The sequence below is a fragment of the Thunnus maccoyii genome, chromosome 22 (genome assembly GCF_910596095.1).
Source record: "Thunnus maccoyii chromosome 22, fThuMac1.1, whole genome shotgun sequence".
In the NCBI taxonomy this organism is placed as follows: Eukaryota; Metazoa; Chordata; class Actinopteri; order Scombriformes; family Scombridae; genus Thunnus; species Thunnus maccoyii.
The window spans coordinates 17,425,217-17,451,651 of record NC_056554.1 but is presented as its reverse complement, the minus strand read 5'-3'; the positions used below and the strand labels follow the sequence as shown (position 1 = coordinate 17,451,651).

General features: G+C 39.6%; 3 protein-coding genes across 4 annotated transcripts; all 3 read right to left on the bottom strand.

The window, feature by feature from the left end:
- Positions 1–198: 198 nt before the first annotated feature.
- LOC121889347 (leukotriene B4 receptor 1-like) lies at positions 199–8,475 on the bottom strand. Its single transcript, XM_042401231.1, has 5 exons — positions 8,185–8,475; positions 4,251–4,823; positions 2,125–2,325; positions 1,953–1,993; positions 199–1,319 (listed from the first exon to the last, which is right to left on the bottom strand). The coding sequence occupies exons 2-5, from the start codon at positions 4,812–4,814 to the stop codon at positions 1,016–1,018; spliced, it is 1,110 nt and encodes a 369-aa protein (XP_042257165.1). The 5' UTR covers positions 4,815–4,823; positions 8,185–8,475; the 3' UTR covers positions 199–1,015.
- A 1,248-nt stretch (positions 8,476–9,723) lies between these two features.
- Positions 9,724–15,381, bottom strand: LOC121889342 (tripartite motif-containing protein 16-like). 2 transcript variants are annotated; one of them, XM_042401222.1, is made up of 8 exons: positions 15,254–15,381; positions 14,884–15,143; positions 13,293–13,667; positions 12,998–13,093; positions 12,377–12,610; positions 11,355–11,511; positions 11,208–11,267; positions 9,724–11,112 (listed from the first exon to the last, which is right to left on the bottom strand). In XM_042401222.1, exons 2-8 carry the CDS (start codon positions 15,130–15,132, stop codon positions 10,583–10,585), a joined length of 1,701 nt encoding a protein of 566 aa, XP_042257156.1. In that variant the 5' UTR covers positions 15,133–15,143; positions 15,254–15,381; the 3' UTR covers positions 9,724–10,582. The 2 variants fall into 2 exon arrangements, with proteins under 2 accessions (XP_042257156.1, XP_042257157.1); XM_042401223.1 differs by lacking the exon at positions 15,254–15,381 and having other exon boundaries at positions 14,884–15,241.
- Positions 15,382–19,236: 3,855 nt separating this feature from the next.
- Positions 19,237–26,367, bottom strand: LOC121889339. Its single transcript, XM_042401220.1, has 7 exons — positions 26,088–26,367; positions 24,475–24,623; positions 23,005–24,273; positions 22,500–22,736; positions 22,070–22,294; positions 21,604–21,640; positions 19,237–21,260 (listed from the first exon to the last, which is right to left on the bottom strand). The coding sequence occupies exons 1-7, from the start codon at positions 26,272–26,274 to the stop codon at positions 20,203–20,205; spliced, it is 3,162 nt and encodes a 1,053-aa protein (XP_042257154.1). The 5' UTR covers positions 26,275–26,367; the 3' UTR covers positions 19,237–20,202.
- Positions 26,368–26,435: the final 68 nt, after the last annotated feature.

The following is a 26,435-nucleotide window of genomic DNA, read 5'->3' as shown; positions in this document are numbered from 1 at the left end:
GCTCTCTTGCACTAGACTTTTTTTGGTGGGTTTACGGCATATTCCTCTTTCCACATAACCATCTACAACCTACTTATGAAGGACAGGATGTATTGTATTACATAACAAACCTGTGATGTGTCACCTCTTTCGGAAAATATTGATTACTTCATGTTGTATTTTTCTTTCTTCCTTTCTTTCTCTTTTTTACGTATTCAGTGTGATATATCAAAAATTCCGTTTAGGGTTTTCACTTTAAAACTGTATTGATCAACATTTTTATATTAACAGTGGATGAAATGACTACATGACATGTGCAATGTGAAAGGGGTTGCTTGTAGCAAACTTTGTACATCCTTAGCAACAACCGTAGTAACAAAGGCTTACGGAACAGAAGACCATTTGCGGTCATGCACGAATTATCAGACATCATCACAAGGAGGAAGTATAGATAAAATTGCAAATGAACCATTCAGAGCAGGTTGGAGCCCTGGCCTTTGACTTTCAGGGAACATTTTGTAAATAAATCATATGTTCAACTTTGACCATGTTTAACATACATATCCAACATCATAACAGTATAAAAACAACAGAAAATCACAAAAAGCATGATATGTTCCCTTAAACAATATTCTTTGTTTCAGTTCATCTAGACCGTTCTAGGCTTTACATCTTTACAAATAAAACATTGCAAGATCAAAATGACACAGGAAAGTGTTGCAAGACAAATTCATATTAACATTACAGTAAACATGTACAGTAAACATAAGGCTCCACCTCTCTTTGAGGGATGGATTTTGAATGAAAAAGAGTTTTTGGGGTGGTGAGGGATGAGGGGGCTTTCAAGCGTTTTTAATAACGGTCCAGTGATTCCTCATGAAAAGTTCAGAGCAGAGCAGGGCTCATATATACAGTTTTAATGAACTTTTGCTCCATTTTTCAGTTATTGAGTAGATGGAGGAGAGATTTAAAGGCCTGTGTCCTTTCTGCCTCAGAGAAACAACACCAGCATCAAGCCTGCTGCCTCCCATGTCCTCTACTTACCATTCTTCACTGGTTTGACATTAGAGCTCGAGTTGGTAACAGAGTCCTGATCTTTGTCTTTCAGCATGACGGCATCTGCGTCTTTGTCTTTGTCACGACTGTTCTGGCTGTTCTGTCGACTCTTCCGGGTGACTGACTCCAGCCCTGTGCCCTCAAACAAGCGGGCCATGAACGCCAGCCCTTCTCGCCGGATGTAGGACTTTCCTGCGAAGAAGTAGAGCACCGGGTTGGCACAGCTGCTCATGAACGCCACGGCTGAGGTGACAGCACGGCTCCTGCGCCATATATTATCCAGTCTGGTGGATGGAAAAGTTAGCAGAGAATTTTATTAGCTAAAGGTATCAAAAAAATTGGTTTCTTATTCAATTTTATAGTCTATAACATTGAGGTTATTTTAATGTGGACATAATTTAAATGGGTAGTTAAACAGAGTTCTGAGAGTTAGATGAGAAGATAGATCCTCTCATGTCTGTGTAAGTGTGAAGCTAGAGCTCTCTGTGAAGTTAAAAAATATTATCACCCCTAAAGCTCTCTAATTAACACACTGGAAGGTACTGTAACTCTTTTCGGTTACAGTTACAGTTCATCCATCTGCCCAGGACTTCTGAAACAACTGGAAAGTCACTGCGCCCAGTTGTTGTACGCCAAGAAATAGCTATAGCACGTAACTCCAGGTAAAACTGCAAATTGTCGCTTTTACATTACTGCTTGTGTACAGTTTAGCAAACATTATGCACGTTAATTTGTGAGCATTAGAGGTGCTGATAGCTGTATTTTTAACTAGGTGGTTAGCAGTGTTCCCCTGCTTCCAATATGCTAAGCTAAGCTAATCGCCTCCTGGCTCTTGCTCCATACTTAACTCACACCCAAAAGTGGTATCGATAATCTCATCTAGTTGTTGGAGAGAAAACAAATACATAATCACTTACATCTTTTTTGCTGTACCGTCTCGACACAAAGCCGCTGTAACCTGAGAACAATACAAAATTGTTTAATTCATAACAGTGCAAAATATCTTTAAACTTTAAACCTGCATGCACGGTGAAAACCTTTAAAGTCTGTGTATTTTAAATATTCTAAAACACAGGATGTGTGACGTACTTGCACCATGTTGATGACATGGTAGGGTAACCAAAAGATGCAGAAGGTCACCACAATGGCCAGGATTAGCTTCTCACTTCGGATGCGACGGCGGAACTTGGTCTGCCGGATCTTCCGCAAGATGCAGATGTAACTAAATACAATGATCGCGTAGGGAATTAAAAACCCCAACACGAGCTCCAACGTGTACTGGAGGACCACCTATGCAGGAGAGATAAGATGAGAATGTTTAGCAGGAAAATCAAATCTATTTTTGATAATCTACACTATGTAAAGTTCCACGATGGCTGCCCCAAAAAGGCAGTGTAAGGTAAGTGTTTGAAAACACATCATGTCAGGTGCACTTAAGGTTTCATGAAGGACACTAATAAACTTTTATTCAAACAAAAAGGCTGTGTCCTCAAAAAAGACAGAGAAGAGGGAGAATTATTTTGTGCAATTCTATTACTAGAAAGACAGAATGATATGGATCAGCAGATGGCAGGAAGATATGGTTCATCTATTTAACAGCAAAGTTCAGTTTTATTTATATCACAACAAAGTCTCTGTCAAAACTAAAGATAACCACACCGTGCAAAATCTTAAACCAAAACAAGCTTGAGGCCAGGGTTTGCTTGCAATGAACTACAGTAGTTCATACAATGTGTTGTCTGGACAAATCTGAAGGCAAAGGTGTTCAAAACAGTCGCACTCAAAGGTGGGGTGAAAAGCCTGTTATCATAGAGTGTGGTGAGATGCGATAATCATTTCAGTAATAAGGATAAGACCTCACACTGTCAACTCAGACAGGTATCATGCTAAAGCATGTAATACACCCACCAATCCACTAGAGGATCCCATGTCAGCGTTTTGCTTCACTTAGGCCTGAAAAGTACACGCGTGTACAATTTCCAAAGATCGGGTCAAGTGGCTCAGTTCAGATGACGTCTATATAAGGTGACAAATTTCCATATTTGGAGGTGGTGAGTTGGGTGTACTTTGTGGACTTTGCTGCAAGAGACTTCGCTTCCTGCTTCCAACTGCCAGTGTCATGTTTCCAACCATGAGTCAGGACATTTTTTCAAAAACTGTAACTACAGTTGTCGTGGTATTTACTGTTGCCATGAAGACAAAGGTTTCCTAACTTCAAGGAAGTAGTACCCTCAACCCACACCATGTTTCAAGTGATCATTTTAACCCAAACCATGATCTTTCCCTAACCCTAACCAAATGGTTTTTGTGCCTAAACCTAAACAGACCTTAACCACAGCATTATCACACCATAAAACATAATTATATTTTAGCAGTGATTTGTAACGGTTTTGGAAAGCACAGACAAATTATGTTGTCCTGCCGATTAATGTGCCATATTAGAAATATTTGTGTCCTTGTGCACAAATCTATAGATAAATTTTGGGACTATTTCACGATCTGCCGTCACTCGCTGCTGGTACTGCACCTTCTTACATAGGTGTACTTTTCACACCTAGGCGAGGCAAAAACGTGACACTGACACAGTATCCTCTAGTGGATCGGTGGGTGCATTACATGCTTTGGCGTGATAGTGGGTTGGTCAGCTGGTTGTATGCAAGAACAGTGACAAGTCTAATTAAGTGTGAAGATTGAAAAGAGATGAGAGAGAGAAGTTCAAATCTTGCACACTTTCTTATCACTGCTGTCCAGCTGCTGCGTGAAGTGGGTGCGAATCTAAGATTGCTGGTTTCAGAGTTTTGTAACAGAGTTACAAAAAGTCAGTATGTTTTTACCGCAAGTCTTAAACACATTGTGCAATGTCAACCAAATTTAGATGATATAATGTATATAGTATCTATACATATGAGCCTGCAACATTTTATATTGATTCACCCATGGATGGTGTTACAGTAACATAGTAAATGCAATGGTAATGAGTCTGACATTTGCACAAATTTTGCATAATTCATCCTTCTACAAATTCCTAGGTTCCTAGATAAGAATAACTAAGAGTATTCACAAAAAAATCAACATTGATTGATGTCTTTTTGACTGCAGATCTAGATGCTTCTACACATTTTTCTAATTTATTTAAATGACAAAGTTAGAAGATTGTGCAGCCTTGGTGGAGAGTGCTTTGTAGGTACAATATATTCAGGTCCTTGTTCACTCACCTGGTTGTTTGAATCATGGTATGAATCACACACCCAGCGACCCTCATTCAGCTTTTCTTCTCTAAAGACAATTGCAGGAACAGAGGCGACCATTACCAGCACCCACACCACCGCCAGCATCCGCAGGACAGTCCTCTGGCCCGTGATGGCACTGACGCGTTGCGGCCACAGCACTGCCACCAACCTGTAGAGGCTCATCAGCATGATGAGCTGGATGGAGGCGTACATGTTGACCAGACAGAGGTAAAAGAGGATCTTACACATCACATTCCCAAACACCCACTTCTTCATAACCAGGTAGATGATGAAGAACGGGGTCAAAGCCATCAGAGATCCGTCTGCGATAGCTAGGTTGAGGATGAGAAGGGTGGTGATGGACTGCTTTCGGGCACGTGCCAGGATGCTCCAGATAATGAAGAGATTTCCAGGGAAGCCCAAGAGAAAGACGATGCTTAGGATGAGGGCACCCATAGCGGTGGCGATTTGATTATCCACAATGGTTTCATTTACTCCACCACGGGGTGTGGAGTTGTTCATGAGAGGAAAACTGTTACTCGGGGCCATTTTAGTTACCTGCCAAAGAGAGAATATCGGTGAATGATTTTTACCTTTTAAGGGATATGACACATACTCTCTCCTGACATCAACCTACTATACTGCAAAGTGACTGACAACTTTTAGAGACTTTTCTGACTAATAATGAGGCCTCACCTCTGTATTCTACTCCATGTTTAATCTGGCAGAGGCCTCAGCTTTGACAATACAAGTATGTATTTCTTTAGGAAAGCGTGGGAGTGTGGCGCAAGTGTAACAGGTTTTAACGGAGACGCTTAATTCCTGAAAAACGAGACCAGACACGAGTGAGGAGCAATAGTCACTGTCTTGGAGTCAGTATTTGAGCTATGATTCAGATTTTTTTTTTTATTCTTCAGGCCTTACAGACATGTTTGTTTGTTGCACCATCCAAAGAGAAGCAAATTAAAATGTTTTATATGAGGCAAAGAAACACAAGATGAGGGAAACAAATATACATAATATATATACCTGGTATATATATTATATAACAAAAATGATAAACAAGAAATATTCACAATATTATGCACCTTAAGTGGACACTCATATGTGCACTTTTGGTCTGGGGCTGTTTTTTGTTAGAGCCCCTTGTTTCCAATTAAGGGAAATCTTAATATTACAGCATACAATTATATTTTAGACATTAGTGCGCCTCCAACTTTGTGAGAAGAGTTTGGACCTTCCCAGAGGAGTGGAGGCTGTTATAAGCAGCGGATTAATGCCCCTGGTTTTGCAATGAGATATTCAACAATTGAAAGGTGTAATGCTCTGGTGTCCAAATACTTTTGACAATATAGAATATTGTTTCAGTGCAGTAATATGTTTGGGTGCATTTAAGATAATCAGAAAGTTGATTCTATCTGTGTGCAGCATAATGTGCAGCTTTACCATGCTTTACTCTGACTATATCTGACTGCTTCCTAAAGTTTTAAAGGTCCTAATGGGTTTATATTTTTCAAGCATATTAGAAATGTATTCTGGCCTGAGGCTAAATATTTATAAATTAGCAGCAGCACTTATACTAAAACTAGCAAGAAGTCAGTGTAACTCTTTAAAGGATAAGTGTGATATTCCATATTTTTCTTATTGTCAGCAAATCCCATGAAAAGACCAAAACCAAGAATGAATCGATCCTACTAACAAGTATCGCTGTAGAGCTCCACTGTTGTCCAAAAACTATTAAAAACACACCAACACTTTCATCACACTGCATTTCATTTTGAGTCGATCCCACATACACCGTTATGCTGCTGTCATTACACTCATTACCACATCAAATGTGTATCAATCATCAACTGAAACTAGACATCAACAAATGCACTTTTTACTCCTGTTTGAGTGACATTTGTTAAAAGCCACAGTGCCGAGGTGTGTGAGGATTATTATTTAGTTGGCATGTTTTAAATAAATGAAAGTATATATTTGAGACGTATTTTAAAAGATGTATCTCCTTAATAGAAACACGTGGGCTAAAACTGCATGCCACAGTCAGTTACAAAGCTATTTCATGTTACTGGAAACACACTGTATTTCAAAAAGTCACATGGCATGTCATCACTTGTTCAATATATCGTGACAGTACAAGAGAGTACAAGAGTACGCCCTTGAGACTGCTGACACTCAAACTATGCAGTGTCAGTACTCTCCTGCATGTAATCAAACATTCACACCCACATGTGCTAAACAAATTTCTTTGATATTTTTGCGCTGTAATTATGGATTATTATAGGCTAAATCAGTGTGTAATTGGCTGTAAAAGCAAGTACACACCATGTGATATTACAGGTAGAAACAAAGCAGAAATAGAGTGATTGCGTCCTGAGAACCTGCCATTTATTTTTAGTGCAGCTCCCATAGAATACATTTAGTACATGCATTTTTTTTGCATGATTTTGTACCTTAATGAGGAAGCTCTAAGCATTTCATTAATGTTATATTTAAGGGGTTGGACTCTGGAGACTGCTTCCCGTTTGTAACAAGTTTTTTTCTTCTTTTGAAATTAGGAAATGGCTTTAGATATTTCCTCAAAATTAGGTGTCATTCATTTAGTTATGGTAACTGTGCAGGGCATTTTCCAGACCATTTCTAGAGATGAACTACAAACTATAGTGAAGTATTTTGATAAATAAAATATTAAAAAACATAATTTGACAGTTAAAACTGATAAACAGGAAATAAGGGTGGAAAGATAAGTGTAATACACAAATCTAATTAAAGCAATCAGATGATAATAACTGCAGACTCTCACAAAGTCAAACCTTCTGCCCAAGACAAGTGGTATTTTGGTATTTTTTGAATTAAAGATTTTAACATAGAAACATAGACATTGCCAAAAAATAAGTGAAGACTTTGAAGATATGTGCAAATTTTTATGTTGATGATGATGTGTCTTTAATTTTCTTTATTCATTGTTCTGACCCTGGAGTGCCTCTGATGAAATGTTGTTATAGAAAAACATTTGCCAGATTTCAGGAGAAGACAAAGAAATGTGACCACATGGCCAGTGTTTACAGAAAGCCGGTCAAACCACATTGACAGTGGCATCAAAGCAGCAGCAGCAGCAGCAGCGGGTGAAACTCTGTCATCTTGTGCAATGAGACATTATTCCAACTAAAGCCAGATATAATTGGCATCATTGTTATATTTTTCTTTTCTCTTTCCATTTCTCTTGTGGGTGGCAATGTTTGTTTTCATAAAACCCCTTGCTTTTGCTTTTTATTACCATTTGTACAAACCGAGTTCTTTGTAAAACAAGTGACCACATCACAGACTATAAAACCTGACTGACTCAAAAGGTGTGTTTGCATGTACTGTGTGACTCAGTACCAGCTTAAACATACCTGTTCCGCCTACAAAAAGAAAAAAAAAAAAAACATGCGGTACACACTGCACCGCACAACACAGAGAACATGAGCGTAACTACACAGATTTAGTCATACACACTGGCATGTTGTAGCCTGGGAGCAAGACGAAACTGCGAGCTCATGTTTTATTTGCTCTGGCAGATAGGCATTTGCGAATTGGTGTGGCGATGCCAGGCTAGGCATGTTGTTCATGTTTGAACAAATCACAGTTGTCAAGTGAACCTGACAGCAGAGGTAGAGGCTTAGACTGAAAATGAAATTACTAAATAATGTCACAAGACCATATGAAAACTCTTGATATATTCTCAAAAGTATACAGCAAGTGATGGCAAAAAAAGACGTAATGGAAATCTTAAAAAGGGAAACTAAAGTTCCTAGTTTCTCATCTAACAGTAGCAGTGAAACTATGGTTGACTGCAGTCATTTGTTTGCAGCTGTAAAAACAGTGTGGCTACCGACACAGACTTGTGAATGAGAGATAGGAAAATGAGACTCACCAGGTCATCGGACTGTATATCCCAACAGAAGAAAGAAGACACCAAGAGCTGGAAAAGACGTCTGAAGATGGTGTGAATGTTATGTTTTCTTCCTTTACTTTTCAATCTCTCTTAACTCCACGTTCTCCCCCCACCCACACTCACTCTCTCCTTTCTCTCTCTGTCTCTCTCTCCATTGATTTGTCATGCTTGCTGTAACATGTAGTGTAGTGAGAGGGGAAGGTGTGTCCCCATTACCTGGCCTGCCTTCGCCCTGGCAGTCTGTCAACATCCTCACATGTCGAGCGAGAAATTCCATCTGTTTCGTGTCAACTTAAAGGGCTAGTTTACCCAAAGTATACAAAGATTTTTTCCACTGAACCCTGATGGTTTTGTATGTGTGTGCCAAACAAAATACGCAGATATCTCAAAACCCAAGCGCATAAAAATCCAACTACACCAAAAATATGTTGACACATGGACATGAGCCCTCTGCTATAAAAGCCTCCATTCCTCTGCAAAGGCTTTCCATCAGATTTTGGAGCCTGGCTGCAAGGATTTGCTCACATTCAGTCACAGCACCATTAGTTATCACCAACTGATTTTAAGCGATAAACAGTGGCTCGCAGCCAGCGTTGCATCCTAAAGGTGTTGGATGGGGTTGAGGCCGGTCAATTTTTTTCCAAGCCAAACTGGGAAAACCATTTCTTTATGGACCCCCACTTTGTGCACCGGGGCATTGTCATGTTGTGGAAAGAAGTATTCAAATCATTTACTTAAACCTGCAGTCTCCCCCTCCTGGCAGTGAGAGTAAATAGTAGTTGCCTGGATGTAATTCCGGTTTTACGAGTACATGTGTGAGCCGGTCTCGTCGCTACTGTCGCAGCTGTAAAATGGTGGAGTAATTGTTTTGAGCGTCACAGCCCCCCGTGAAATGACTCGTCTCACTATCAGAATTTGATCCATTCAGTCTGATAAAATTTGGGAAGTCTAGAAGAGCCACATGCTTAAATTATTTTTATCCCTCGAGTTAGCGGAGGGCTAAACCAGAAGTTAGCCGCCTCGACCAAATACATCTATCTGCAAACTTGCAGTATCTACACGATACACCCACTTGGTTATGTTCAGGCATGAGTGGTGAGATGGTTGGGGTGGGGGTGGGGTGGTGGTGTGGGGTTGTGTACTAAAGTGAGTGTGTGGGGTTAGGATTAGGGTTAGCAGGTGTGTCCTGTAGGTCTACCCTTTTCGGCTCAGCCGTCGGAAGGCTCCGGTACGCGTGCTCTATGGGAGCCCTTCACCTCTGGGCAAACCAGTCATTGCTGGTTGACGTAAAATGCAAAATTTCAGATTTGTTTTATTTCATTATTGTTTGCTGTCATATTTTTGGCGTTTCCTTTCAGCAGCAGCGCAGGAAAATCCATCCATCCATACTGGGTAAGAGGTGAGGTACAACTTAGAAACTGCAGAAAGGCTGCAGCTGGCAAGTGGATTCAAACCCAGGTCAGGATCTTGTTGCTATGAGGTGACAGTGCACTGCATGGAAATAAACCACATAAAACCTTTCATATTAACAATGCAATTAAGTTTATTAAGTGCAACTTGTCACTGTATTACAATTTGTGACAATCAGACAAGACATTTTACAGTGTAAACATATGGTCATCCCATCTTTAACCACTGAGATGCATCACTTCTGCCAACCAGTAAGCATTTAACTTTGGTTGAAAAGTAAAAAAAAAAAAAACAAAGAAAAGAAAAGAAAAGAAAAAAAACAAACAAGCAAAGCCTTTCTGCCCTGCCAATCATTCAATTATTGTTTATGGGCAGGTAGAAAATAACAAATGAATAACTGATAAGGTTACTCATTTTGGAAAGAAGCTGACAATAGCCAATGATTTGTGCTAGGCTTTCAGCATTTTCCATGTAAAATTTCCACATAACCAAACCCCTTTAAGGATTGGGCGCTTGCAATAACTTGTTGCCAAGTTGCTCTGCCTTTTCTTGCCCGGGGATGAAAAACTTCTGGATGGGCCTTTAGATCGTATCAAGATCAACCAACAAAAACAAAAGCGAAGCCTTTTCACTAGAGACTAGATATAGTTCATTCAGGTTAAGGCAGGCATTATCAAGGATTTTATGCTCCGTCACCTTCCCTCCTTAATATCATCTGACCTGCAAAAACACACGTACAAATTTTTCCAAACTGTATTAGTGTATGACATAACCCTGGAAGGGAAATGGATGAAAATATTATAGATGAGAAAAGAAGAAAATTTTTATGTTTATGCACAAAAGTGTTTTATTGCCCTCCTGTCCGTATTCCTCTAGTGTTCTAACGTTGCAGAACATTTATTAAAATTTACTTTTTGTTTTTTGGGCCAAAAAAACACTTCAAATTCCTTTTACACACACACTTTTACTACCATAACTTTACCAGCTGTGCAAACACTCCAATATCAAACCATTTATAATCCAGCCCGAGCCCAGGATAGACAGGCTGAGTGAAAGAAGTGTGAACTTTGTGGATTAGCACCATCGGGTCAGAGACGTGATAAAAACACAGAGTGCCTGCTTTATAATCCAGGTACACTCCGATCTTGTAGGAGCAAGAGCCTGACACTGTTGTTTCTACGTTATTGTGATGGAACGAGTAACCGTCTGCTTTGCACTCTAAGCTCCAGGACTTGTCGTTGCTTCCGAACCGTGAGTCATCCGATGTTCGGCTGATGTCTTTGTACGACACTGCCGCAGACAGACGGCGACCATTCCACTCCACCTCCCAATAACATCGCTCTGACAAACCCTCTTGGCACAGCACTTGTGGAAACTTAGTAAACCTGTCCGGGTTATCAGCATATGGGCTGGGTGAAGGCTTCATCATGTGGTTGTCGTCTACCAGGTAGAGATAGGGGTAGTTTGAGGTCACATCCATTGTGAGGGGACAGCAATCTGGTAGAAAAACAGAGTGTGTTTTAGCATTAAATCTGCTGGCATTGTTGAATATAACTGCATGAAAATAAAGAGGTTCAACTGAATGTTCTTACATTGTAAAAACTCCTCTCTGGTTTTTGGTGCTGGTGGCATGGAGAAGTCAACATAACCGGCTGTAAAAGACAAAACAGTAGTTAACTAAACACTTCTAAAAAACAAGGGAAGCCATTATATGACTCTGACTTTTAAAAAGGAGGTACCTGTGGCAGAGATCTTTGGCCATGTGTCCTTCAGTACGACCTCCAGTTTATCACTCAGCTCAGACACGCAGTCAGTCACATCTCTGAAGGAGCACGCAGGACTGGCTCCAACTGGAACGTCTGGAGGGTCACCGAAATTGGAGAGAGACTGGAAAATCTGGAGAGATGTATGTCAGAGGCAACGTCAAAGACAAAGACAAAATACTGGCAAGATATAAGCAGCTAGAGATAGTTTGAATCAGAAAAGTGGGTGTTGTGCACCTTATTCAGAGTAATTATTGCTCAAAATTCATAAAAACCTAAAAAGTTCTATTTTGTTGCTGAGTTTAAACTTGGTTTGAGAGGTGGGAACAAAATGAGGTCCAAAAACTAAGACTTTAAAGCAACTACAATAGATGTTTTTAATAAGAAGAATTGATCAAATGACAGCTGCAACTTGATAGAAATCAAAAACAGAGCTACATTCACCAGGTGGACAGAAACACAACTCCAAATGAATGATAATGTTGCTCTATAACTGCTGGATGTGTGAATATGCTGTTTGCTAACTAGTTCAACATATTTGCATAAAAGCCTATGATGTGTCAGTGTTCTGTTCACAACTTGTTTCTGCTGCCTCCAAGTGGCCAAATATCAGTTAATGCAGGTTTAAGACAGATGATATTATACTTAAATCCTAGAAAATACAGCATACAAATACTTAAACTTATTATTGGCTAAGATATAGTTTTAGCAGTCACAAACTATCAACTAAGAGCAGTTTTGCATTGTTGTTGAATTGTCTCTTTTGGCCAGTAGATGGAACTGTTTCCATTCCTTTCTTCTTAATGGGTTTTCTTATTTTTAGGCTTCTACAATTAAAGACTGGGAGTAATTTGGCTGAACAGCTTATTCATTCATGCCTTAAACATGATTCTTTACAGAAGCTTTCCCCCTTCAGCAGATGAACATGCAAACAGCCTTCTGGTGTCAAACTCTGCACAGTGAAGCTCAAACATCCAATGCTAAACAGTGTCCGGTACCTGAATCAAATAGATGGGGTCGTCGGTGTGCAGCAGCTGTTCCAGGAAAGCGTCTCTTCTCCACAGCGTGACGGTCTCCTCCTCCTGCCGCAGCTGCAGCTTTTTAACCTGAGTGACCGCAGTCTTCTTCTGTGCTGTGATCAGCCGCTTCACCTCGCCACGTCTTCTCTGCAGGGAGTCGATCAGCCTGTCGAAGAGCTTGTCACAGTCTGCCACCGCAGCCTGGGCGCAACTCTGTTGGCACACGTGTTGTTGTTTTTTTTTCCATTTTCAAAAGTTCCATTAGCTGAACAAAACAATAAAATCTCACCAGTTGTGGTGGCACTGATCAGAAGACGGCCCTGACCTTTGACTTCCCTATGAGAGGCCAGATGTATCACATTCTTCACTGCACCTTACGATTAATGCTTGCCAGTAAAACATTAATTAGACATAGTCAAAGGTTACCAGGAAATGATTTTCAGTCAACATGCCACTAAGCAGGTTTCTTATACAGTTATGCAGAATTGTTAAAAAAAAGTGTGGAGAGTTGAACTATGTCTGACATGCTGCCTAAGTCCTCTAGTCTAGAATTAACTCTTGTAAGTTAAATACAAAAATTTAAGGCTTAAATTTTCACACCTTGAGATTCTCCTCGGCTTGGCTGAGATGGTTCAGCTCCTCCTCTCCCTGCTGGACTCTTTTCTGAACTTTCTTTTGAATTGAAACCAGCCGTTTCTGAAAGAAAATATGATCTTTTTCCATGAGACTGGAAGAGTTCATGCTAAATTAAAATCAATTACAACTACACGTGTTTTATGGCCATCGTTCTGTTAAGAACTTTGGAGAGAATGAGGTGAATACGAGTAGATTTTCAAAAAAAAAACAAACAGGCTTCAGTCAAATGTTTGTTAGTCGCCAGAAATGTTGTTTGTACCTCCGTCTCAGCCTTCTGTACCGAAACAGGCACTGTTTTATGGTCCTTATGGTGATTCAGAGCGCACAGAGAGCAAACAAGCCGCTCGTCTGTCTGACAGTAGAACTCCATCAGCTTGTTGTGCTCCTTACACATCTTCGTACAAAGCGGGACCATAGCAGAGACCAGCTGGTGCTTCTTCAACACAGGAACACTCAAATGAGGCTCCAGGTGAGCCGGACAGTACGATGCAAAGCACGTCAGGCAAGACATAGCGGCTTTCTTGGGTTCGGTCCCACAGCAGAAATCACAGGTAACATCTGTCGGGCCGGCACGGGTCAGAGCAGCAGAAGGAGAAGTCCGCTGGTTGTGTGTCATCTTCCACTTCCTCAAAACCTGATGATAAAAAGTTTATTTTTTCAGTCATGGGAAAAATATAAGTGAAAATATGCAGACACGCCCTACTTCACAATGTCAATGTTATGAATGTCAGTGTAAAGACGTATCAGTTGTTTGCTGATGCCTTACTGTAACTTTTACTTTATAAATATGTGTAGATATTTTCTAAGATAAGCCCATGGTAAGCAGTTCTTTTGAGTAACGAGGCAGTGGCTCACAGAACGAGGCAGGTGGTTTGTGAAATATGCACTTTCTGCTCTAGTGAGATCGAATCCAGCTCAGCACGACATTGTTAAGATTATGTTTTCTTAAACTTTCTTTTTCGTAGGTGGCTGTGATGAAGTTCCCACTTATACAATCATATTCGCTGCAGTACATGAAAATATTGCCAGTAATATGCAGCGGTGGACGAAGCACTTAGATCCTTCACTTAAGTAAAAAGTAGAAATACTGTTGTCTAAAAATACTGTTACTTAAATAAAAGTACAAAAGTATTATCAGAAAAATGTACTTAAAGTATCAAAAGTAAAAAGTACTCGTTATGTAGAGTGTTATATCATAATAGTATATTGTATTGTTTGTTTCTATCAATAACAAATACATGTGAGAGCATTTTAATGTTTAGCTTATCAATTTGGAGCCAATTTGAGATACCTTTGGTAGATTTATAGCAATTAGCCTTTATGTACCACTTTTCACACAAAGCCCATAACATTTTTTTTTTAAAAGAATATAAAAGAGCGATAATTTAAACAACAATTAGAATATTAAAACATCTTATTTTATGTAGCCTAAAATCTCCATTTGAAAAGTAGCTAAAGCTGTAAACTAAACGAGTAGAAAGTACAATATTTCCCTCTGAGATGTAGTGGAGTGGAAGAATTACGTCAATTGAAAATACACAAGTACAAGTACCTCAAAGGTGTACTTAAGTACAGTAATTGAGTAAATGTACTTAGTTACGATCCACCACTGGTAATACGTTTGTGAATGTTTGCGACGAATCTGCTGACACCAGTAAACTTGAAAACCAGTTGGGACATAACACCCATTAACACAAACGACAAATACATACACAACAAAACATTATGTGTACATGTCAAGTGTCAGTGGAGCATTAGGATTTGTGGACTGGAGACGCAAAAAACAGGACTATTAATGTAGTACTCGTGTATATTAAGTATGGGATATCCGTAACTTATTCCCCTCTCACCTCAGCCAGTGTGTTGTTCCTCCCCAGATCAGGCCTGGGATTGAAGGTCCTCCTACAATAAGGGCAGCTGTACTTTCCCTTCACGTCCTCCAAGTCCCAGACACGTTTAATACAGCCTTTGCAGAAATTGTGCCCACAGTAAATGGTGACTGGCTCTGTTAGAAAGTCTAGACATATAAAACAGCAGAAGTCATCCGGGTCCAGGTCAACTTCACGATGCTCCTCTCGCTGTTGTTTCTCATAAGCCATTTCACAGCAGGCTGAGGAGACAAATAAAAACGATTTCACGGAGAGAAAAGAGCACCTCTGAGTTTCTGAAAAACGGAACCAAAGACTGTGGATAAATATGGATGAACCGTCTCCAACTCACCGCTATGCAGACGTGAAACCAAATCTCCTTCCGAGAGCTGCCATCTTGCTTATTTGGAGCCTGAGAGTCCGCGTAAAGGATTGAGAGTGGCTGTCACAGCTGTCAATCATGACATGGGCTTCACTTTTGGGAAGTTGCCATGTCTTCCGTATTTATATACAGATGGATCCAACCATGCATGTATACATCCATGAATCCAACCAGTAGAGGTGGGGCTTAATGGGGCAGCTTTTGTGCTCAGAGTAAGTAAGTGTGTTAAAGGGGCATTCTGCCAATTTTACACATCAGTTCACCAGTAATGGTGAACACCAGTAATGGTGAACTGATGTGGGCTCGGCCCACAAATAAATATCCTCTTTGGCTCTGAAGGAATCTTTCAAAGTCTAATAATGTAATCAAGGTTATCTTGAATTAGACCAGAGGCTTCAAGTATTCATTTTTATTCAAAGCATTCTTGCTTTAGGGAGCTCCCTGTTGACCAGACCTTGCAGATCCAGCGTGAGAATAAAAAAAAAAAAAAAAATCCCATAATAGCTGAAAACAGAATAAAGTGCATCATGTGGAATCGATTGACTTTAAATCAGATTCTTCTTCTTCTCTTGTCAGCTAGTAGGCTAACAGCTTAACATCACTGCACTTCACATTTAAATGTTTGTTTCCATTTAGCCTCAAAAAGTAAAAGTCACTGGTAATGGTATTCCTGGTTTACTGGGATGGGGTTCAAGTCCCTGCAGTGTTTTTGCTTAATGTTGTGGCAACTACATGAGGTCCAGTATTATCTTCCTTCAATTCATTGTATCCAACAACTGACGCTAACTTTCATAACACTGGTTTCTACTTCATGCATTACATCATCTATAAGAATTACTGAAAAGGAAAACATTTAAGTCATATAATAGCACAAATTGGATGCAATAATAATGATTATAGCGTCTATAAACATATTAAAATTATATATCTTTGTTTTATTTTCAGTCAACAGTTTTACTGTTTCTTCAATCTACAGTGTTTTATAAGGAATACAAACATAGTACATATTTACTAGGAGCTTTTACTGTTCTCCATTAATTACTACATAATTAATTAAGACCCTACACTGTTCTGTAGTTATTTTGTCTGCAGTAAAACTACCATACAACCCCTGAAGCGCCTCTCCATCTTTAAATTGAACCACCAACCTTCTCCTCCGTACCAGATACACAAGAGCAGAGCAGAACCCCACTTCGGCTGCACCCCTATTAAATGCTGAATGGGGGACCACAGAGTGTCATTCAATCCAAGACAGCAACTCAAGTGCGAGTAGGCGTTACTTTAATGTCTAACATTAACAACACAAACACGATGGCAACATCACTGCTGACTATAGTCAATGCAGATCAATTTGATGCTAGAAACTCGGATTAACTTAGCTAACATTGAACGCACCTCACTGGCTGCTTATTACAGAAGGGGGGAAAACATATTTCTTAAGTGCATCATATCGTCATTAGCTTGTGGGGGATAAAGATGTATACATTTTACACAACTTTTTATCGAACTTTAACAACTTTGAGAAACATTTTACATGGCAGTATCCATACGCTTTGCTTGGGATGTGCAATGACAATAATAGTCTCCACTGAACATTAGTTCCTGGCTACTGAGTTCCATCACTTATAGTCACTTTACCTCACGGTAAACTATTTACACTAACATATATAAATATAAATTCTCTGTCAGCTACACTCAGAAACAACTACTGTGGCCACAAAAGTTGAGATTGTAACTTTTTTTTTCTCTTTTTATAAATGAATAGTTCCTCACAGCGATGGCAGACAGCTATTCAAAAAGCAACCATCAAATGGCAAACATAAAATGTAAGTTGAGATACAAGTTATACGGGAATTATAAATTAATCCATTAATTAAGATGAGTAAGGTGGAAAAAAACAAAACAAAACAAATCCAGGCTTGTTAGCGCCTGGAGGTCACCAGGCAGGCCATGGCCTGTCACCAATATTACTGCTCTGAATCACCTCTCATCTCACAAAAGACATATTCACACAAGAATAATAAAGACTAGAGCGAGATTGTTGGAATTAAAAACAGCCCAGAGCGTGGTCGAGCCCATTGTAGGAAATCAAGAAAATAAACTGCAAAGATGTGTTGATTAGTGATGTATTTAGAGGAGCCCAAGGCATATATGCACGTGTTGTATTTGCAGATTTTAGTTCTGCTTTGTAATACACTCCAACCACACCAGCTTGTCCAGAACTTAAATGAAATGCAAGTAAATCCCTTTATTATGAAATGGTTTTATTCTTTCTTAAACAGGTCCCAGCATGTAAAGGTCAATGGCTCCCTCCCTGAGGTTGTATAGGGGTACTACAAGGTCAGACTGCTGGAAAGCATCATTAGAAATGGTTCGGCATCATGGTACGGCACCCTTACAGTCCAGTTAAAATCTAGACTTGACAGCATGGTGATGACAGCAATGAAAATGATAGGTAAGAAAGCACACTTGTCCCTTTACACTATCTATGAGGGAACTGTTGTCAGACATGCAGAAAGATTTTCAGACATTTTTTTATTCCAAATATAAATTATTACCTTCAGACTTTACAGAGCCAGCAAAAGCAAAAACAACCACTTAAGCTTTCTTTCCTCCCAGTATCGATTGCACCACTTAACAAACAACCAGCTCAGTCCTTACTTATGTAGTGCCTCATAAGTAAGGAGGCACTGTTACATTTAGCTCTAGACATTATGAATTATGTTTTTGAGGTTTTTATGATTTCATTCCTCATTTTTACAATGTTTGTGTATTTATATCTTTTATCCCACAAGACATGTGCAATATTTTACATATCTTTTCTATTTTGTTTCTGTTCAGGTTGAATTTAAGCACTATTGCTCAAGCCAAATTTCCCTTCAGAGACAATAAATGAGAGAACAAGCTGTTTCTGGGTAATTTACCACAAGACAGCAATGTTTTTTTTTAAAATCACAGATCACTAACACAATGCACATGTATATTATCATGTATATTATTGCATATTATCAAGTTTATGGTTTTATTTTAGTTGTTTTTGTCATTTTGTCATATGAACTGTGTCTCTCTCTTCTTTTCCTTTAGTTCTCTGGATTCCGACGCTACAGCAGCACCTCAAACTCTATTCAGTTTAATACATAACAGCAGAAATGACTGATGAATCAGTCAATCATATGCATATATATACATCATACAGGAGGGAGAAATACTGTACTGGAAACTAAAAACTCAACAGAGACATTTGTGCACAATCCTTTATTCCCTCTTTATTAATTCAATGTTCAATTCAAAGGGGCTTTATTGGCTTTATTAGCACGGGAGACATGTGTTTACATTGCCAAAACAAGTGTGAAATATGAACTAAAAGAACTGGGATTTTTCTCTTTCTGTTGGTTTTGTTTTTGTTCAGAAAATGCAGCTGCACTTGCACCAAGCTGCTGACCGCTCTGTAAGAGGCGTTCAGGGGTGCTTCTGTAGTGTAGGAATCCAGAGAACTCAAAAAAGAGAGACACACAATTAATATGGAAAAAAATGACAAAAACAACTAAAAAGAAAACCACCAACCTTGATTATATGTACATGTGTGTTGCGTGATGGGGCTTAATGGAGCATCTTGTCTTGTGTGTGGTTCAGTGTCAATTGACATCACCTCTTTGCTCAGAGTAAATGTGTTAAAGGGGCACTCTGCCAATTTTACACATCAGTTCACTAGTTATTGTTTGTCCTACCCAGCCCACAAAAAATGTATTAAATACCCTCTTTGGCTCTGAAGGGATCTTTCAAAGTCTAGTAATGTAATCAAGGTTATCTTGAATTAAGCCAAAGGCTTCAAATCTTCATTTTTATTCAAAGCATTCTGTTGACCTGAGCTTGCAGATCCAGTGTGAGAATAAAAACAATCCTATAAATGCAATCAAGATATATAATATGACAAAATGGACAAATGAAAAGACTTGAGAGCAATTAATCCTTTTATTGTTGAAAAACTGATTTGTAATAAATATACAAGAAAGAGATAATTGGGAAAAAAAGTAAACTTGTCATCTTTCAACACCCTGTAATCATGGAGAACACACATTAAAATTACCACTTTCAAGTATATAGTGACAATCACCTGAATCTTCCAGGCATACTGAGGTTATCACATCACAACCTAAAAGATATCTATATAAGTAATGATTGTGCCCATCCTCCACTGATGGACAGTGATTACTCTGATACTTGGTGCTTAGCATTTGCAGCTTAAAGTGACACAGTTTGTCTTAAAGTACCACACATTTATTGTTTTTATACATTATATTTTATACATATTATATATTACATAATTTACAAGTGATATACAAGTAATAAAAGAGATCAGATTCTTGAGAATCAACATTTCCCTCTACCATTTTTAGAGCCAATTTTTTCTTGTTTAGATTCTGCTGTGGTTTTCTGCCCCAAAACATTCTACCTATAAGTTAAAGCTGCACTAATCAAAATTTTTGTCTTAATAATTGTTAAAATGACTGAGAATCATCAACCAACTGTGCATTTCCCCTCAGCTCTACAGAGTTTCTTTAACCTTTGTTTGGTTTTATGGCAAAACTCTCTTCAACCTTTTATCCAACCTCAGCTGGAAGCAACAAAAAGCTCTGATGAAAACACTGTACAACTACCTGACGAGCACCAAACTATAGACAGACAGAGTTAGGGACTAGTTGGTGAACATATAGATGTTGGTGGAGACCTAATAGACATAAAAGGAGAGTTAATGCTGGATAAACATTTGTCAGGTGACCAGAAAACAACAAACACAACCAAATGAATGTTGCTCAGTGTATGCTGTAAATATGTAAATAGGTAGTGCTGACTTTAAGTAGTGATTATATGTGAATCCAGTTTTCGGTTTGTTCAGATTCCCCCATCAGCTAAATCAGCTACTTCAACGTTAAAGTAGATTTTCCTTTGTCCATAACAGCCTTAGCTGCCCTCTCTGCTGCCTCCCTTGCTGTTTCTGCTCCCTCAGCTGCTTCACATCCAATAATACCACCCATTACTCCTCCTGTTGTAGCCAAGGCTGCTGTAGAAACACCTACCACAGCTGCAGTAGCCACTCTTGTTACTTGTCCTCCCACTGGAACTTTTTTCAGAACATTCATGAAAGCTGACTGCTGTACAGCTGTGATAACTAATCCGACCATTGCTGCCACACCAAAAAAAGCTCCTAGTAAAGCTCCCGTTGCAGTACCTGCCAGTTTGACCAAAAACCTATTACACACTCTGGTTTTAGCCTGCTTTCTGATCTCTTCCACTGACATGTTTCCTGATGACTGTGTAATGTGCACTACTTCTTTCCGTATTTCTTTCTCTACTGCTTGAAACATCTCATTGGTGTAGTAGCCTCCATTGTTTTCCATCACCATCTTGTCTACTGTGTTGAGTAGCTTCTCCACATGGAGCTGATTGCTCCTGTAGTTATTTTGCTGTTCGTTGTTCCAGTATTTATTATCAAAGACATGGCACCGACCACCACACTGATTCACCAGATGACTCAGATCCCTATTCTGACTGACAAACTCCTCGATTGTCATCCCTTTAGGGAGCTGTTCACCGTGAGTGAAGACAATTACAGCATATTTTAGAGCATCTTCAGTGAAACACTCACGTATTTTCTTGATGACATCTTTCTCCTGCTCTGTGAATTTATCCACTTTGAGCAAAATAAGAAAAGCATGAGGCCCAGGAGCACACTCAGTGATACACCTCATTATCTCAGGCTTTACCTCATCCTCCTTCCTTTCTACATCAAAGAATCCGGGAGTGTCAATCAAAGTGATGCTTCTTCCGTTGACAGATTTTGTTTCTGCTTCACATTTTTGTGTTCCAGAGTTGGGAGAGTCGTTTGTTTCAAACAATTGCTCTCCAAGTATGGTGTTACCTAGGTGGCTTTTCCCTGATCCAGTTTTTCCCAGCAGGACGATCCTCTTAGTTGACACTAGAAGAAAATATGACTCTGGTAACTGCATTTGTCTACAATATGGTGAATTAGTCAGTACAGCAGTCATACATTTTCTAACACTGACAGAAGAAATCAACTAAATTGTTCCACTACAACAAGCTTCTTTTATGGACACAAACAACAAATGCTTTTTTGATTACTCTTCACTGTGTTATCAAACCAAATGCAAAATTTGCAGGAATTAGTGGAAATAAGTAACAAATCAACTTAAAACACTTGTCCACCTCTCTCTTGCTTAATTATCAGAAGTAGGACATGAAAAATGGATGTCATAGGACTGACTTCCAATTCTTTGCTGTCATATTATATCTATACCTACCTTGGAGGTTCAAAGTTTCCTGGATGCACTTGAAGGCCTGCAGACACAAACAAAGTACAGGCTTCAATACCAAATTCCAGTGTATGGTAATAATACTAGAAATTGATTAATAATGTGAACAACAATATTTCTTTCAGGCCAGCAAACATTTTGTGTGAATAAATGTGGCAACTGTAAAGTACTCTTATTTTGGAGTACTGGCATCCTTAGACACTAAATGAACAGCGAAGACATTTGGACCTCTGAATGGTCAGTATGAATAACAGTAATGATTACAAAAAGAAAAACATGTCAGTGTTCATTTGGGCACCTGACTATTGTTTGAGGACAGACTTGAAATATTTTGAATCTTATCATTTAAGCTTGAGCGATTCAAACCTACTTTACATACCTACTGCACTTTGACTTTGAGTTCAATAATATCATTTGGAATAGTCAGTATCTCTGATACAGTGATTTGCATTACCATGCTAGACTCTTGGTCATCGGGGTGGATGACAACACGGACCAGGAACGGTGTTTTGCTGGCTCTGGTCTGTTTAAATGTATCAACTTCCTCCTGTAGAACCCGGGCGACCACACTCTCAGGAAAACGCAGGGCAATCCCAGATCCAAGTACAGGGAAAGCAACAGAATCAAATCTTCTGTTTTCACAGGAAGTCAGGGTTTCTTGGATAGCCATTCTCAGAACCTGGAAAATGTCAGAAATAGAAAACTTTAGGCTCTAGAAAACCTATACCCCCCTTAGTTTACAAGGGAGAAGGGAGTATGATTTACAATTGACTAATTTGATGTAGATATGACAGTAGTCTAAGACACAAAACACACAGTAAAGACACACCTGAATGCACACACACTCCCATACATTTATGTATCTATTTAACAAACTATTTCACCTCGACTGCTGTCCCATCTGGGTCGTCACCCCAAGGAACCAGGTTGAGGAAGATCACTGCTTGAGATGGAAGTTTAGGCAAACCCTCCACCATGACTGTGTCACCAGGCATCGTTTCTTCTCCAGCTTCCTCTGTAAACCTTGCAGCCAGCTGACCTCCAACCAATGAATACAAAGTGTTTCCAACACGGGTAGAGAGAGGATTATGGCCGGCCATAGGAGATACCAGGGCATCCACCTAGGAAGAGAGCAGGAGATTGGTAGACCATTGATATTGATAGAGATTGGTAGAGATTGATATTGGTAGACCAAAACCAGAATGCAAAACCATTTATCATGCCATTCCTGTCATATGGAAAAAAACATGTGCAAGTATTCCAAACTTTACTAATTCTACAATGTTGAGAACTGTTTGTATAACTTAACATAATCATGGTCACAATATGAGAATCTCTGGTCCCAATTGTTTTGACCAATTTTCTTAACATCTCAGCTGAGTTTCTCACCTGCTGGGTCTCAATGGTTCCCTGAACGATCTCTACATGGACACTCTCTCCAGCACCTCCAGCAGTGGCTCCACTTCCTGTGGCTTTGGCAGCAGCATCCATCTCGAACTCGCAATCTCTTGGTATATTGTTTCCTGTATGTATTGCTTGGAGAAGCCTGTCACATGCCTCTTGCATGGCTCTCACCACCTCTTCCCTGTTATCTATCAGGATGATTCTGCTCAGACTTCGCCCTCCCTGATTACCAAACTCTTTAACAGCTGTTATAATAGCCTCTGAGCACACCTTCACAGGAACATTGAATATCCCTGAACTGATACAGGGCATGGCTATAGACTTAAAATCCATATTTTCTGCTAAATTCAGTGCAGATTGGACAGTTTTTTCCAATAAGACCCTTTCTTTGCCACCTGATTTTCCACCAACAGGCCCAACAGCATGCAGCAGTTTCTTGCAGTTTAGGTTCCCCCCTATGGTCACTACCACATCACCTGTAGGGATTTTTCCAGTCTGCTTTACTATGGCACTGCTCTCCTTCTGCACCTCAGGGCCACCTGCTTTACTCAGTGCAGCAGCAACACCTCGACAGTGGTCCAGATCCTCATTGGCAGCGTTCACCAGGGCATCAGCATCCTGTTTGGTAATATCACCCTGACACACCAGCACCTGGAGCCCATCACGAAGGCAGTAGCTGGCAACTACTGTGCCTCCTTCACTCAAACTCAAAGATGCCAAATTCTGTGTAGCTCTGCAATAAAAGTCCCCAAGCTCAGAATAACCAAGAAATTCTTTCCCTGTGGGACTTTCCCTCTCACTTACACATGACCTGTCCTCTATATCACTCAACCTGGCATCCACCTGAGATTGTTCCCCAACCACAACAGCCATCCCAGCCTCGCTGTACACCTTCACCTCATCTGTGGTCTGATAAGAGCTGCAGGACCGAAGCAAAGCTTTCACTTTGTGAGGGTCTAACTCAAAATGGCAGGTGTAGCGTTCTTGTAAACCTTTAAAGAGTTTGTCCACCTCAGCTTCCAACTTTTGGACTCCATCTCTATCAACAGCACCAGGCTGAGCTAAATTCCTGACTAAAACCCTCTCTTCTTCTGGGTAAAGCTGAGCAGAGCAGGCCACAGAGGCGAGTTCTTCCTCTAGTTCTTTCCCAGCCTTGGGACTTTCATTTAAGTAACGGAGGAGATAACCATCAAAACATAGTTCATATTCTTCGCCACTCGATGGAAGAGTTGAGGCAAGAATGGGCTGATGGCTCTGTGTTTCAGAAAGATTTCCACATAATCATGAGAACAGTTTACTCTCATTTGCCTGGATTCCAAATCTGATCATAAATTCTCACATAAAGGATTTATGATGCTGTATACAGCCTGATTGGTGCAATATAATAACATGAAATGAGGAAGTGTAAATGTATTTTTTTTAACCTTTATTGAATGACGGAAATGTTGTGCTAACCTGTGCTAGAACTGTGAAGGTCTGGCTCGGAGTCGAGGTGGAACTGGGAGAGGAGGAGAGAGATTCCAGGCTGCCTTGGACAGTGAACACCAGTGGACCGTCTCCAAGGTCCACCAAATGCTGATACTTCTGCAGAACTGCCTGCTGATCTGAGACAGAAAAAGCAGATGACATTCTTGGTAAGATTCTTTTTAATTTTTCTTATATTTGTCATATCCACTGTCTTTCCTTATTCTCTCACTTCTCTCCTCATTTGCCTCCTTCTATTTTTGCCAGAGAACCAAAATGAATATATCAAACACCCTTTCTCTCACAGTGTGCACCATTGTATTTCAGCATGAATCATAATTACCCTGCTTTGTTGTGTCTCACGTAGAGCGTACAGCTGAATTTGCATCTTTATGTGACATCAGTAGATTCAAATCAAGTGTTGCAGGAAATGAAAACAGCCCTAACCCTAATCTTCTGCAGTGGATAGTTATGCTTTACTGATATCTATAGAGTAAACTTATACTTTAAAAGGACGGGTTAAAAGGACAAGTTTGTCTTAAAACAATAGTGTTTTGCTCGCTGTAATCATTCCTCCTGTTCACGCCCTCCCACAGTGCTTAAAATGTAAGTGATGCGGGACAAAATCCACAAACCTCATTTTGAGCAAAAGTGTATTGAAAAGTTCATCCAAGGATAATATGAGGCTTCAGCAGCCTGAATTAGTCTGACTTATTGGTAAAAAAAAAAAGCCTTCTTTGTGTCAACTACAATGGGAGGATTGTAACAAAAAGAGGGAATTTGGCACTAAAAAGACTATGTTAACTTGAAAGATATTTAGTTGATTGAATTAATTTGGATGGCTGTAGCCTCATATTAGCTTTAAATAAACTTTTAAACAAATTTTCGTGTGAAAGGAGGGCTGTGGACTTTGTCCCCTTTCACTTACATTGAAAGTGCATTATGAAGGGATCTTCTAATAGAACAAGAGGAATGATTACAACAAGAAAAACGTGTCGATGTTCATTTGGGCTCTTGACTGTTGTTTTAGGACAGCCTTGAAAAAATGTGAATCTACCCTTTAAGTAAACTGGAAAATTGTGGCAGCACTGTTTGGATCGAGGTAACTTTCACTTTCTCGGGAACTGACACTTAAGGGCGTCTCCCAAAAAAATACTACTGAATGCGTGTGATCGTGGACGTTAACGGTTTTAATAGAAAATACACTTTGACAGTCAAAACCTTTTTGTTATTTAGGCCGTTAATTGCTATCACTTGGAACAAAATTACAATAAGTGTAGGCTTGTTATTTAGTCGAGTCTGTTACTTTTTGTTATATTGTATTTAATGGGACCATGTACAGTATGAAACATAAATGTTTATATTTGATGTAATGCACCAGATTTAGCTTCAAGCTCATTATCATCTGCAGTCCCTTACAATCAAAACAAATAAGCAGCACAATAACAAACAGTACAAAGCAAAAAAACACACAGAACACATCATACAAAATACAAAGCTACACATAATAGCACATTACCTACACAAACGTTACACGAGAGACCGCAAAATAAAATAACGTAAGACATGAATTGACTATTTTGCTTCATGTGTCATAACGTTACCCTTCTGATATTTGAAAGCGATGCTGTAGACTTTATCGTTCACTCTTCTCAGTGGTCCGCAGTCGCCTCCGCCTGATAGGCAGTGAATACGAAAATACTTCTCTATCTTCTTCGTCTGCCCTGCAGTTAAAGAAGATAACAGGCTGTGGCACTCGAAGAAAACGGGATATTGGTTCAAATCATCCATAATCCTCTTGTGAATAGATGAATAAAGCTAAACATCCACTTCGGGAAGCGCAGTAGGCCGGCAGTCCTCTGCAGGAACAGCTGCGTGCTGAGTGACGACAGAGTAGGAAAGTCCAAACAAATATTAACATGGGGGGAGTTTATACATCCGGGTGGTGCCAC